The 15,484-nt window shown below is 47.6% G+C and overlaps 1 protein-coding gene across 1 annotated transcript in view; it reads left to right on the top strand.

The window, feature by feature from the left end:
* The window catches only part of LOC135248951 (CUB and sushi domain-containing protein 1-like), a 238,486-nt gene that overhangs the window by 36,849 nt on the left and 186,153 nt on the right, over positions 1-15,484 (top strand). The window contains exon 3 of the mRNA XM_064324101.1: positions 13,815-13,927. Coding sequence (XP_064180171.1) covers positions 13,815-13,927 — 113 coding nt within the window. The remainder of the gene's footprint in view (positions 1-13,814; positions 13,928-15,484) is intronic.

Consider the following 15,484-nt stretch of genomic DNA (forward strand, 5'->3'; position numbering starts at 1 on the left):
GTCCTTTCCTTTCCTCCTCCGCCCCGTCTCCATCCTTTCCTTTCCTCCTCCGCCCCGTCTCAGTCCTTTCCTTTCCTCCTCCGCCCCGTCTCCATCCTTTCCTTTCCTCCTCCGCCCCGTCTCAGTCCTTTCCTTTCCTCCTCCGCCCCGTCTCAGTCCTTTCCTTCCTCCTCCGCCCCGTGCTCAGTCCTTTCCTTTCCTCTCGCCCCGTCTCAGTCCTTTCCTTTCTCCTCCGCCCCGCTCCATCCTTTCCTTTCCTCCGCCCCGTCTCCATCCTTCCTTTCCTCCTCCGCCCCGTCTCCATCCTTTCCTTTCCTCCTCCGCCCCGTCTCCATCCTTTCCTTTCCTCCTCCGCCCCGTCTCAGTCCTTTCCTTTCCTCCTCCGCCCCGTCTCAGTCCTTTCCTTTCCTCCTCCGCCCCGTCTCCATCCTTTCCTTTCCTCCTCCGTGGCTTCCTCTCAGCCAGGAGCACAGATTCCCGTTTGGCAGGCTGCACTTCCTTTTTAAACCACCTGTCTTCCGTAATCCTCCGTTTGTTTGCGAAAGTCAAATAGCAGAGCACTCTCAGTAATTAGCAGGGTGTGTCTCCGTAATGAACAGCATGTCTCCTTCAGTAATAAACAGGGTGCGTCTCTTACAGTAATGAACAGGACTGTGTTGTGTGCGTATTTCAGTAACATACTGGATTGCTTGCTTGTGTGTGCATGCTTGTGTGTGCAGGCTTGTCTGTGCATGCTTGTGTGTGCATGCTTGTCTGTGCATGCTTGTGTGTGCATGCTTGTGTGTGCATGCTTGTGTGTGCAGGCTTGTCTGTGCATGCTTATCTGTGCATGCTTGTGTGTGCATGCTTGTGTGTGCAGGCTTATCTGTGCATGCTTGTGTGTGCAGGCTTGTGTGTGCTTGCTTGTGTGTGCAGGCTTGTGTGTGCAGGCTTATCTGTGCAGGCTTATCTGTACATGCGTATCTGTGCTTGCTTGTGTGTGCATGCTTGTGTGTGCAGGCTTGTGTGTGCTTGCTTGTGTGTGCAGGCTTGTCTGTGCATGCTTGTGTGTGCAGGCTTATGTGTGCATGCTTGTGTGTGCAGGCTTATGTGTGCAGGCTTGTCTGTGCATGCTTGTGTGTGCAGGCTTGTCTGTGCATGCTTGTGTGTGCATGCTTGTGTGTGCATGCTTGTGTGTGCAGGCTTATCTGTGCATGCTTGTGTGTGCAGGCTTGTGTGTGCATGCTTGTGTGTGCAGGCTTGTCTGTGCATGCTTGTGTGTGCAGGCTTATCCGTGCATGCTCGTCAGGGAGAGAAGAGAGATTTAAAAAAAGGAGGATAGAGAGCTGTGGATTCTCAGCAGGACGTCCCAGTTCAGCCCCCGTCCCGGGTGGATGGGGGTAATTTATGGTTTTGGTGCACTGGCGCTCAGCTGCACAGTCCCAGGAGGTTCAGAGATGGACTCCTAGGGGCCGAAGAGCTGGTCCGACTGGACACCCGTAATTTAATTGCCCTGATTTATTCATTTAACCTGGAGCAAAGCCTGCTGGGAAAATACCAGTGCTCTCCAGTCACACTGCAGGGAGACGGGCGTGGCACTGAGCGAGGTGGGGGAGGGGGAGGGAGAGGAGGGGGAGGAGGGGGAAGATGAGAGAGAGGAGGGGTAAGGGAAGGAGGGAGGGAGAGGTGTAATCAGAAAGAGAGGGGGTAGTAGAACTGTAAGCTGGCTCTGAACAACAGTCTGACTCCATACAGTTCTGTACATGTCTGCACAAATCTATGTGTGTGTGTGTTTGTGTGTGTGTGTGAATGGACACATGGATTTATATGGTACATATGGATCTGTGTGGGTATGGATGGGTCTGTATGAGTATGTATGAGTATGTAGGTACGGGTCTGTATGAGTATGTATGGCATAAGTATGTATGTATGAGTATGGCATGAGTATGTATAGGTCTGTATGAGTATGTATGGGTATATTTCAGTACCTGGATCCAGGTGGCGCTCTTGTCCTCTTTAGCTCTGTGAACCCAAATAGCCTCTTCGCTTTTATTTGGGTCCTACTCTGTGACACTGATGTGGCCTCATTTGAGTTCTGTCATCGTCACACTATTACCAAAACAAAAAGAAGCTCATCCCCCTCCTCCCACTTGTTGCTTAGATACGTCAGTTGTGCCTCGTGCTGACATGATTGAGTTAGTGAGTGTGTGTGTGTGTGTGTGTGTCTAAATTGGAGTCCCTTGTACAGGTCATATCCTGCTCTTGAACGTGAAGCTTTTCTGTCTCGCTGCCCTGTCCTGTCTCTTATGGAGCAGATTAATGTTCCTGAGCCTTCCCCCTGGTGTCCAGCTCCCAGAACAGCAGCCCCAAAAGAAGAGAAGTACTCCCTCCTCCCCCAAGAAAATATATTTGTGACAAAGGAGAAGTGACAAAAAAAAGAAATATAAACAAAAAAACTAAATTAATAAAAAACAAATGAATGTGTCAGTTTTTGCATCTGTAGACAGTTTATCATGTTTATCAAAGTGTTTTGGGAAAACTAAAATGCAAAAACAACTTAAAATTTTTCACTTTGCTGAAAATGTTTCCCTCTGCGCTGTTTCACCAAAGTGCCACAAAGTGATGTCAACGGGGGACTGGCGGAGACTGGGAGTAACTGTCTGGAGTGGGGTATTTTAGAGTATTCCGGAATTTAACTGTAGTTCCACATAAAAACAAGGGGTGAGACTGGGTGTGCTCTCCCTGATATGCCTCAAATCCATAAGTGAATCTAAAATGTTATTTTTGTAGCTTATTTTACAAAGGACACACTTTATAGATTACACTGGCCAGGACCCCCACAGAGCTTTAAGAACAGGACAGGATGAGACCTTGGAAGGAATCGGACTCCGTTTTGGGGGGCGGGGGGGGGGGGGGGCGGTATCCTCCTCTGGCCAGCTCAGGGTGTGTGTGGAGGTTCCGTGGTGTGGGGGGAGGGGGTTATCCTCCTCTGGCCAGCTCAGGGTGGGTGTGTGGGGTGGGGGGTATACCCCTTGGCCAGCTCAGGGTGGGGGTGTGATGGTTTGACTGGGGGGAGGGGGGAGTGCTTTGCTGGCTGGAGTGGTGGACATACAGGGGGCGGACAGCAGGTTTTGGGTGACTTTGGAAAGGGGGGGCAGTTACTCCATTAGTGAGAGTGGGAAACAAAGAAAGGAGAGTTCGGGAAGAGCTGTGGGTGGAGAAGGGTTTTAGAGAGTAGATACAAAGATACCTGTGATAGAATGGGGAACATGTGGCCCGCACCAGGATTTCATTATGGGAGCAACCGGACCGAGACAGAGAAACCATACAGCCATGGAGCACGTGCTGGCCTGACACAGGGAGAAGGCTCCTCACCATTCAGGATGGGATCGGATGGAGAGGGCATGTGGTTGGCTTTGAGGTTATAGCTGACTTGGTCAGCTCATCTGCTTCGGTCGGAGTAAAACAGTGTAGCTTGGGGTCGGTGCTTCATTCTGTAGTGTTTCTGCCGGCTTTTTCACAGGCTTTTGGGGAAGTAATGGCAGGAGAAGAGGACATCAGGGAGATCCGGTCTCTAATAGTTTCTAATTTCTCATTTAAAGAGTTCATAAAGTCACCGCTGCTATAATTAAGAGGGTGATTTGCAGTTTCATGAGATTTCGTTTTAGTTGGTTTGTTTACAGCACTGCGGATAAATACTGCATTATGTTCATTCTGTTTACTTGGATTGAAGAAATATAATGATTTAGAATATAATAATTTCAGAAGGCAGCCATGTTCCTGTGCAAGGCCAAATACCTCTAATTTGGATGAGCACCACTTTCTCTCCAGTTTTCTTCTTGTTTGCTGCAGGGCATGAGTCACATCGTTGTACAACAATTTTCTGTCTGCTTGTCTTTTTTTTCAAGTGTGAGAAACTTGATGAAGGGCCCTTCTCTGCGCTGCTAAGTGGTTAGTCAGCTGGTTGGCTGAGGAAAGCCTCAGTGGCTTCTTGTCCAGTAAGAAATGCTTCTGGGAACTTGTCATGAGGGTGGTAGAAGGGTTGAGCAGCAGGCTGTGACACTATTTTGGTTCTTCAGTGGACAGGTTTGTCTGTTTCCAAAGGGCGTTTTCCAAATCTGAGGCCCCTTTCCCAAACTGGATTAAGTTGAAAAATTCAGTTAAACAGATTGTTGGATAAAATTAAATAATACCGAATAAGGAATAATCAATATAATAAGGAAGTGATCTGACAAGGCATGGTTGTGGGGAGCATTGGTAAGGTTTGTAAACTGAATGCCCTAGAATAGCACTAGGTCTCATGTGAGTCTGTGACAGTCAGGGGAGCCCAGAAACAGTTTATGTAAAACCAGCAGTGTCAATAATAGAAGAAAAAGCAGCTGCTGTGGCATTGTTATCCTTGTCTATGTGAATGTCGAAGTTACCAACAATTCCATCGTGGTCTGCCGAAGCAGGGAGATCTGATTGAAACACAGAATATTCTGATAGAAAAACTGAATAAAGGCCCCAGTATCCTTACCCAGACACTGACACAACGCGGCGCATGTTTTGGGTTGCTTGAGCTTGGTCAGCCTGTTCTGAGTTCATCGCAAGAAATTGGAATGAGCAGAATTTGCTTCCTGATTTGGGGATTGAGGTAAAGGGTGGATTGATGGCTGAATGCTACTCCACCAGCCCTAGCTGAAGTCTGCATGCTTAGGTAACCCACTGGAGATGGTTCATTAAGTGGCACATGCTCACGGGGAAGCCAGGCTTCGGTCTCCTCCTGCAGACGCCATTTATATTCATTTTGGCAGCAGTGTCTGTGCTAACCATGTTGCAGTCAGGACAACTATCACTATACTAATCGCCATAATCGATTCCTACCTTGCTGGCAGATAATACAAAGGGTCTTTTCCACATTTAGAGTGAAATCAGTTTAAAAATAAAGTTAAACAGATTTTTAGGTAAAAATAGTTGTAAGTAAGTCTTGTGGGGATGACAATGTAGAAACTATTTTAAGAAAGTATTTTCGGAGAAAAAACTGGGCATTGTAAAGCAACCAAATTTAGCAGATTTGTTCCCATTCCCACCTGCTATTCAGATAACTAAACCTATTCACACTAGCCTGATGGTGGCACTATAGGAACAAAGTCAAATTTTGGACATTTTTTGAACTATAAGTTTTGAACGGTTTGGCCTATTGTCAAAATTCTTTTTTTCCTCCGATACCCTGGCTCATAACAAACTTGCCTGAAGGATCCATAAAGCCTGCCATATTGGATTTTTTTGCAAATTTGCATTTTTTGAAAAACACTTAAAATGCTTCTTTGACAAAAGTGGACCGATTTGCATGAAATTTGTGAGCCTCCTCAGACCGGGCTCCATGAAAGCCCTATACTGAATTTTGATGCATTAAAAAGGAACCAGTGAATATCATTGCGGGAGCGTCTCATCACAAAAATGCTAAGAACTCCCAAGTGGTGATGAACTTTGGTAGCTATATTGCCACTCCCAAAGATGAAGGTATTGTCCCAGTTGAACCATATGGTGGTGCTATAGAGCATGACTCATCTGGCATTGATCTTTTACTTTTGTGTCACCTCTGTCTGTAATTCTGGCCTGAGCTCATGGGTGAGACCAGCGGCACTTGGCACAGTGGTACAAAGTACCTCATTATAGCCACTGGTTGGCCATGTAACAGTGGCTTGTGTCTATGCCTGGACCCTTTGTATCACTGCTTGTGGCAGTATTATATTCTTGGTTGGTAGATATCTTCTAAGATATGCGTGATTTGCTTTACATCATCAGTTGATTGCATCAGCGCTGCAGGGCAGTGTAGCTGTAATTGTGGTACTCAGCGCATGCCCATGTGAAAATATCCCTGTTATAAATGGTATCAGATCTGCAGCCTGCCGTCATGGAACTGTAATAGTTAATTTTATTTATAGCTAACGGGCTAATTACTTGCTTATCTCACTGTCAAGACCTTTCATCTGTGAATATCTTTGTGTGTGAATATTCCCTCATACATATTAATATCAGGACTGCTGTAATTAAAATGTGAAATAATTTCATTAAAATATGGATCAGTCTATGTTTCTACATGCCTGGACTCACCCTACAAGTTAGTTCTTATCTTTGACTTACAGCCAAATGTATCAAAATTTTAGTGGTAATATTGATGACAAAACAAGTAGTGCTTGCCCTGAACCCCTAGCCTGTGACCTGACCTGGACTCTTCCTCTCACAAGTGAGAAAGAAAGCTTTCTGAGAAGCCTCTGAACACTCTGTCTAAGGAATGGTGAGAGTTTTAACAGATTGCCATCTGCCAGAATTCATCTGTTGCCTCTGGTTTGTGGAGCAACTCTTTCGTCTGCAGAAAGCTTTCAGATGAAGATAATTACCTTCATGTCCACTGAAATGCAGTACTTGTAAGAATAAAAAAATATTATCCTTCATGTGAGGGAAGGACTAAAGATAGAGGAGGGGGGAGAGAGGAGTTAAAGCTGGGGATGGAGGACAGTGAGGAGGGGGAGAGAGGGAGTGAAAGCAGGAGGAGGAGGAGGGAGAGAGGGAGTGAAAGCAGGAGGAGGAGGAGAGGAGAGGGAGTAAAAGCAGGAGGAGGAGGGGGGAGAGAGGGAGTGAAAGCAGCAGAAGGTGGAGGGAGGAGAGGAGAGAGGAGTGAAAGCAGGAGGAGGAGGGGGGAGAGAGGGAGTGAAAGCAGCAGAAGGAGGAGGGAGGAGAGGAGAGAGGGAGTGAAAGCAGGAGGAGGAGGGGGAGGAAAGGAGAGAGGGAGTGAAAGCAGGGAGGAGGAGGGGGAGAGGCAGAGAAAGCGACAGCATGTTTAGAGATTTTGAGGAGAAGTTTTTTTCCCTTTCCTTCAGGATAATGTTTATTTCATTACCTGCTCTGTACCTGACTCAGTACCGAGGAACAGAGTGCCCGAGGTGCAGGGAGAGCTAGGTATCAGTGTCAGAGCAGGTTCTGGCCCCCTGTGTCTGGGCAGCTTTGTGGGGTGTGAGGGGTGTCTGGCTCTGTGTGTGGAGAGGAGGCAGACTGCGGGAACTGACCACTTCCGCATGTTCAGCTTCTCAGAAAGAGGGGAAGCAAGCTGAGATCTCCCCACCCAACTGCACACACAGAGCTGGAGCTCAGCTGGTTTGGAGTCAGAGTTCTGTGCCGCTTAAAAATGGCATTTCAGCCAGACTTTCCCCGGAAAAGGTCCTGCTGTCAATGGTGCTGAAATCTGAACTCTGTCCATGGTGCTGAAATCTGATCTCTGTCCATGGTGCTGAAATCTGAACTCTGTCCATGGTGCTGAAATCTGATCTCTGTCCATGGTGCTGAAATCTGAACTCTGCCCATGGTGCTGAAATCTGAACTCTGTCCATGGTGTGGAAATCTGAACTCTGTCCATGGTGCTTAAACTCTGGTTGCTGTCTGTGGCACAGAGGTGTGGAAGCTTACAAATGGGATCTTTCCATGGCAATGAAACCTGGACGTAAATGGCCTCATGCACTGCGAGAGCACGCCTGTGAACCACATTTCCGGAGCAATTAACGTTCCTGTAATTCCAAAGGGCTCGCGGTCGTTTTCTTCTCAGCCGCACGTGGCTCTGCCGGCGGAGCCGGGTGAACAGACTGCGCTGTGTTTAAACAGTGGAACCGTTCGGGTGTGGGTGGGATTGTAGCCTCAGTGGGCTTTCTCCTTGCTGCGCGGCGCCGCTGAACGCCTGAAGTAAAGCCGCTTTGTTTCCTCACCAAACGCGCGGCCTGCTGCGGCTGCTCTGTTCAAACGGCTTAATTAACGAGGAGCGGAGCCAACGGGAAAATACAGCGTGAGAGCAAAGCTGTTACAGTGAGCAGCGGATGCGCTAATGGGGAACTGCTGCAAGCCTAAGAGGTTGCGGGTTTGATTCCTATGTGGCACTGCCATTAGCGTAATGCTGCGGAGTACAGAGAGTGGGCAGAGATCGATCTCTTGTCTCTTTTTGTTGTGCTTCTCTCTCCAGAAAGAGAGGCTTATTGTGAGTTGGAGAAAAGCGCTGTTTGGATCTGTCAGGTGAACACAGAGTTCAGCTGGTTTTCTGTGCTCAGATACATTCTGTAGCAGCCTGAGAGAAAGACAAAGGGAGAAAGAGAGAGATAAAAGTGAGAGTGAAAGAAAGAGAATGAACGGAAGAGAGGGAGGGAGAGAGCTCTGCCGTGCACTCATCCGCTCGGTGGTTGCTCATTTTACGCACACAGACACAGAGAACAGCTGGACAGGCAGAGGGGACGCTTCTGGACCTCTGGTGTGTCTACCCCACACACACACTACACGCACACGCACACGCACACACACGCGCACACACACACACACCCTATGCACACACACACACACACTCACACACTACACACACACACACACACACACACACGTGTACACACGCATACACACACACACACACAGACACGCACTCACACACACAAATGCACGCACACACACACACACACACACATGTACACACGCATACACACACACACACACACAAGAAAAATTATCATATATTATGTCTTCATGTCTGAAGCTGGATTATTTGTCCTGATTAATGACTATCAGGGGACTGTTCACCTGCCAATCAGGAGTTTAGCCAATTTAGCCTATTTTCCTATCATCATCATCATCATCATCAGTATCACCATTACGTTATCTTTCTTTTGTCATTTTTCATCTCTTCTTCTCCCTCTCCCGCCCCCTCTCTCTCTCTTTCTCATATATTTAATGGATATGAAACCCTGCTCATATCGCCTGCACTTGCACTGCCTGCTAAGTGAAGGTGAAGCGTATGAATAAGCAGCCTTGGTGAATTATGCGTGCCCATTTCGTTCTTTCATCCTTCTGACGCAATGAACTGCAGCCATCTTTCCTATCATTTTTCAGCGCTAAGCGCAGGCTGCTCCATGGCTAAACCCATCAATGAACGGAGGTGGAGTTCATCAATGAACTACGGTAGAGTACAGATGCTCACGTTACATAAAAGCACAAAGAGCAGAAGGTTTGCAAACCTGGCTGTGGAGAATCGGTTTAATGATTCATGCGTAAAGGGTTTGAATGAAAGCTCTGGGCGTCAATCCTGGCTATGAGCAACCTGAGCATGTGGGAGGAGGGGGGGGGGGGTGGGCGGGGGTTCGGAGGGTGGGGGGGGGGTGCTGGGCGCCCGGGGGGGTGGGCGGGCGGTCGGGGGGTCGGTGGAGAGGTCTATGAACAGAAGCCCACTCAACATGTAAAACAAAGCCATGTCAGTATTATCGCTGCATAATTCCGTGTGATAATGAGATGTGCGCTTAATGTTATGGACGATGGGAAATGAAGCTCATTAGTGAGGGTGATTAGATCGCAGCTCTTTTGGCTCTCTCGTTCGGAACCCCTCCCCCTCCCACCGCCACCCTGGAAAGGTACTGAACGCTCCGGTTTTCCTTTTTTTAAATTCACCGTGTGGCCACGAGGTTCTCGGTGAGCGTCTGTGAGCGTCTGTGAGCGTCTGTGGGAGATTTCAGGCTATACAGAAATAACGATATGTAAGTATGGCCCTGGGCTCACTCAGAGTCTCACTCTGCTCTGTGTGTGAGTGCAGAGTCTCACTCTGCTCTGTGTGTGAGTGCAGAGTCTCACTCTGCTCTGTGTGTGAGTGCAGAATCTCACTCTGCTCTGTGTGTGAGTGCAGAATCTCACTCTGCTCTGTGCGTGAGTGCAGAGTCTCACTCTGCTCTGTGTGTGAGTGCAGAATCTCACTATGCTCTGTGTTTGAGTGCAGAATCTCACTCTGCTCTGTGTGTGAGTACAGAATCTCACTCTGCTCTGTGTGTGAGTGCAGAATCTCACTCTGCTCTGTGTGTGAGTACAGAGTCTCACTCTGCTCTGTGTGAGTGCAGAGTCTCACTCTGCTCTGTGTGTGAGTGCAGAGTCTCACTCTGCTCTGTGTGTGAGTGCAGAATCTCACTCTGCTCTGTGTGAGTGCAGAGTCTCACTCTGCTCTGTGTGAGTGCAGAATCTCACTCTGCTCTGTGTGTGAGTGCAGAATCTCACTCTGCTCTGTGTGAGTGCAGAATCTCACTCTGCTCTGTGTGTGAGTGCAGAATCTCACTCTGCTCTGTGTGTGAGTACAGAATCTCACTCTGCTCTGTGTGTGAGTGCAGAATCTCACTCTGCTCTGTGTGAGTGCAGAGTCTCACTCTGCTCTCTGTGTGAGTGCAGAATCTCACTCTGCTCTGTGTGTGAGTGCAGAATCTCACTCTGCTCTGTGTGTGAGTACAGAGTCTCACTCTGCTCTGTGTGTGAGTGCAGAATCTCACTCTGCTCTCTGTGTGAGTGCAGAATCTCACTCTGCTCTGTGTGACTGCAGAGTCTCACTCTGCTCTGTGTGTGAGTGCAGAATCTCACTCTGCTCTGTGTGTGAGTGCAGAATCTCACTCTGCTCTGTGTGAGTACAGAATCTCACTCTGCTCTGTGTGTGAGTGCAGAGTCTCACTCTGCTCTGTGTGTGAGTGCAGAGTCTCACTCTGCTCTGTGTGTGAGTGCAGAGTCTCACTCTGCTCTGTGTGTGAGTGCAGAATCTCACTCTGCTCTGTGTGTGAGTGCAGAATCTCACTCTGCTCTGTGTGTGAGTGCAGAATCTCACTCTGCTCTGTGTGTGAGTGCAGAATCTCACTCTGCTCTGTGTGTGAGTGCAGAATCTCACTCTGCTCTGTGTGTGAGTGCAGAATCTCACTCTGCTCTGTGTGTGAGTGCAGAATCTCACTCTGCTCTGTGTGAGTGCAGAATCTCACTCTGCTCTGTGTGTGAGTGCAGAATCTCACTCTGCTCTGTGTGTGAGTGCAGAGTCTCACTCTGCTCTGTGTGTGAGTGCAGAATCTCACTCTGCTCTGTGTGTGAGTGCAGAATCTCACTCTGCTCTGTGTGTGAGTACAGAGTCTCACTCTGCTCTGTGTGTGAGTGCAGAATCTCACTCTGCTCTGTGTGTGAGTGCAGAATCTCACTCTGCTCTGTGTGTGAGTGCAGAATCTCACTCTGCTCTGTGTGTGAGTGCAGAATCTCACTCTGCTCTGTGTGTGAGTGCAGAATCTCACTCTGCTCTGTGTGTGAGTGCAATCTCACTCTGCTCTGTGTGTGAGTGCAGAATCTCACTCTGCTCTGTGTGTGAGTGCAGAATCTCACTCTGCTCTGTGTGTGAGTGCAGAGTCTCACTCTGCTCTGTGTGTGAGTGCAGAATCTCACTCTGCTCTGTGTGTGAGTGCAGAGTCTCACTCTGCTCTGTGTGTGAGTGCAGAATCTCACTCTGCTCTGTGTGTGAGTGCAGAATCTCACTCTGCTCTGTGTGTGAGTGCAGAATCTCACTCTGCTCTGTGTGTGAGTGCAGAGTCTCACTCTGCTCTGTGTGTGAGTGCAGAATCTCACTCTGCTTTGTGTGGGAGTGCAGAATCTCACTCTGCTCTGTGTGTGAGTGCAGAATCTATGGGCTGTGTTTGGTGAGCAGCTCAGATTAATGGGGCTGTGTTTGGTGAGCAGCGTGTTTGGTGAGCAGCTCAGATTGATGGGGCTGTGTTTGGTGAGCAGCTCAGATTGATGGGGGGCTGTGTTTGGTGAGCAGCGTGTTTGGTGAGCAGCTCAGATTGATGGGGCTGTGTTTGGTGAGCAGCTCGCTCACCATTCGCTGGCTGGTGGTGCAGGTGTGTGATTGGCTGGCTCTTCTCCCTGATTCCGGGCGCTCGAGGCCTCTTCAGTGATTGGCTGCTGGTTTAATCTCATTCTGTAAAGACGCAGTGTGGGTGTGTGGAACATCACTGCTTCCCACTGTCGCTTCTGTCCCCGCTTCTCGCATCCTCTTTCTTAACCACAACCAATCGGCACTCACTATACTGTCTATATTTACATGTCAATATACACCAACCAGTCAGCACTCACCTCTATATTTACATACTAAGATACATCAACCAATCCACACTCACTATACCAAGTATATTTACATACCAACATACCCCCACCAATCAGCACTCACTATTTACATGTTGATATTACAGCACAGACCTTAATCAAAATAATTATGTGAAATACTTAAATTATTTAGGCATCAGTAAAATCAATGCAAATTGAAATTTTAAACAAAAAAAGCATCTATTTTTCCCAGTGTGCAACACATTATTTTTATGTTATGTGATTGTAGGATTTTTGGTTGTAAATGAGCTTCAGTTAAATTGTTTCAAAGACATATTTAATGGTCCCTGTTTTCTCAGCCTGCCCCCTCCAAGCCTATTAAATCATTTCTTAATGGATTTGAAGGGTATCTGACATGTTTCTCTGAAGATTGAACATGACATTTCATGCCGATGAGTACCATCTCTGTCCTCTCCTTCAGCCCATGGAATCAGAAGATGACTGGCAGGCTTTTTAGCCAATCAGACTTAAGGTTTGAAAGTTGTCTGTGGAGTCACGCCCAGATAGCACAGCCAATCAGGGGGGAAGGTTTCTCTGATTGATGGGGTGTATCAGGGGCTCGTCTTCTTCAGGTAGAAGTCACCTATGCTGAGTACAAGCACCCAGAGAGCCCGGGGAGTGGACACACTGTGAGCAGGCTGTGTGGAGGTGGCTTTAGCTCTGGACCTCACCTACCCTTAGAGGAGTACAGCACTCAAACAAACACACACACACACACACATCACACACGCCAACATACACAGACACACACACACACACACACACACACACACATCACACATCACACACACCAACATACACAGACACACACACACACATCACACACACCAACATACACAGACACACACACACACATCACACACACCAACATACACAGACACACACACACATCACACACCCAACATACACAGACACACACACACACACACAACACACCAACAACAACACACACACACACACACCACACATACACAACACACACACACACACATCGACACAACATCACACACGCCAACATACACAGACACACACACACACATCACACACGCCAACATACACAGACACACACATAAACACACACACACACACATCACACATCACACATCACACACACCAACATACACAGACACACAGACACACACACTAACAAACACACACACCACACATCACACGCCAACATACACAGACACACACACACACACACACCACACACACCCAACATACACACACACCACCACATAACACACACACCACACACACATCACACAGCCAACATACACAACAAACACACACACACACACATCACACCACACCATACACAGACACACACACACACACACATAACACACTACACAGACACACATCAACACATAAACCACTACACAACATCACACACCAACAACACTACCATAACCACACATACACCAGACACACAGACACACACACACACATAAACACACACACAAGATACTTTGAGGGGGGCTCATACCAGGTCTGTGAACATCCAGCCTTATGATTGGACTTCCAGTCATGTGATCAAACATCCAGCCATGTGATTGGATGATTTTTAAGTTGCCCTTGGTGACAAGGGTGTACTGTACAAATGAAAGCTTTTGTTTTTTTATCTCAAACCACCTGTTACTCATTCATACACAAGTACTGAAGGGAAAGTATGCTGTTCCTTTCAGATAATTCATTTTAAAAAACAGTGTTGTGAGATATATTTATTATATTTTTTAAAGTCTGCATATCTGGAATGTACTGCAGCATGCTCAGTTTTCTGTTTACCGGACGATGTGCTCTCCTGTGCTCTTTGCTCCTGAGTGTCTTCTGCTCTGGTGATTGACAGGGTGCTTTTTGTCCCTTCCCCCTCTCCGTAGGCTGTCGGGGTTCCGGCTGCCTGCCCCCATCGTGAGCACGGGGACGCACCTCACGCTCTGGTTCCTCTCTGACTACGCCGTCAGTGGCCAGGGCTTCAGGGTCTCATACGAAGGTACCTGCTCACCGCTTTACCTGTTCACTGCTTTACCTGTTCAGCTTTTTGCCTGTTCTCCAGTTTACCTGTTCACTGTGTTACTTGTTTAACTCATTACCTGTTTGCCAGTTTACCTGTTCACCACTTTACCTGTTCATCCTTTATCCTGTTCACCGCTTTATCTGTTCACCAGTTTACCTGTTCACAGCAAGCAGTATGACTAAATGATCTGAGCTACAATGGGGAGCAATGGTCAGAGCAGCAGTGTGGAGCAGTGATCAGAGCAGCAGTGTGGAGCAGTTTTCAGAGCAGCAGTGATCAGAGCAGCAGTGTGGAGCAGTGGTCAGAGCAGCAGTATGGAGCAGTGATCAGAGCAGCAGTGTGGAGCAGTGGTCAGAGCAGCAGTATGGAGCAGTGGTCAGAGCAGCAGCATGGAGCAGTGGTCAGAGCAGCAGTGTTGAGTTTGTACTCCTAGTTGATAAGAACATTTGTTGAAATTAAGATCAGACTTTATTGTGCTGGTGCCAGTGACGGAACAGGTCTGCAAAATAATTTACATTTATAAGAACCATTAATTCACGTTACATCTGTGATGGAACACAGTGAAATGCACTTGATGGGAGAGAGAAGGAACGAGAGCTAATTTATAATCCTATAATATATTCTCTCTTTCCAAAGCTTTAGGGTGTTTTTCTGATCTCTTGTCTTACAATGTAAGATTATACATTCAGGATTAATTCAAACTGCCAAACCCTTACTCCTCACCCTCCCCCACCCCAAAAAATTACTAAATAAAATAAATTATAATCATTGGATGGTGGGTGCTTTGAAAGGTCATGATTTAATCCCTCTGATGTTGAGCTACTTACACTGTAAGTGTGTGTATGTTTGAGTGCTTGTGTGTGTGTGTATGGAGCAGTGTTCAGAGCAGCAGTGTGGAGCAGTGATCAGAGCAGCAGTGTGGAGCAGTGGTCAAAGCAGCAGTGTGGAGCAGTGATCAGAGCAGCAGTGTGGAGCAGTGTCAGACAGCATGTGGAGCAGTGGTCAGAGCAGCAGTGTGGAGCAGTGATCAGAGCAGCAGTGTGGAGCAGTGATCAGAGCAGCAGTGTGGAGCAGTGATCAGAGCAGCAGTGTGGAGCAGTGATTTCTGACATATTCAGCTGTTCAGCTTTGAAAAATTGCTTCATCCAGCTGTAGGAACACAGATTAATGTAAAATGGATGCCCTGATTTTTGACCAAGGTTTCTGCTGAGTGATGATATGTGTTTTTTACCTGGGCACAAGTTGTGTTTTACTTCAGGAATTTCTGTACAAGCTATTACTACAGACGTGGCACTGTAATTAAAGCTTGTGTGTGTGTGTACAGCTGCAGTGTGTGTGTGTGTGTGTGTGTGTGTGTGTGACAGTGAGTGTGTGTGTGTGTGAGTACAGCTGCATTGTGTGTGTGTGTGTGTGTGTGTGTACAGCTGAAGTGAGTGTGTGTGTGTGTGTGTGTGTTTGTGTGTACAGCTGAAGTGAGTGTGTGTGTGTGTTTGTGTGTGTGTACAGCTGAAGTGTGTGTGTGTGTGTGTGTGT

Source organism: Anguilla rostrata, chromosome 1 (assembly GCF_018555375.3).
Source record: "Anguilla rostrata isolate EN2019 chromosome 1, ASM1855537v3, whole genome shotgun sequence".
Classification (NCBI taxonomy): domain Eukaryota; kingdom Metazoa; phylum Chordata; class Actinopteri; order Anguilliformes; family Anguillidae; genus Anguilla; species Anguilla rostrata.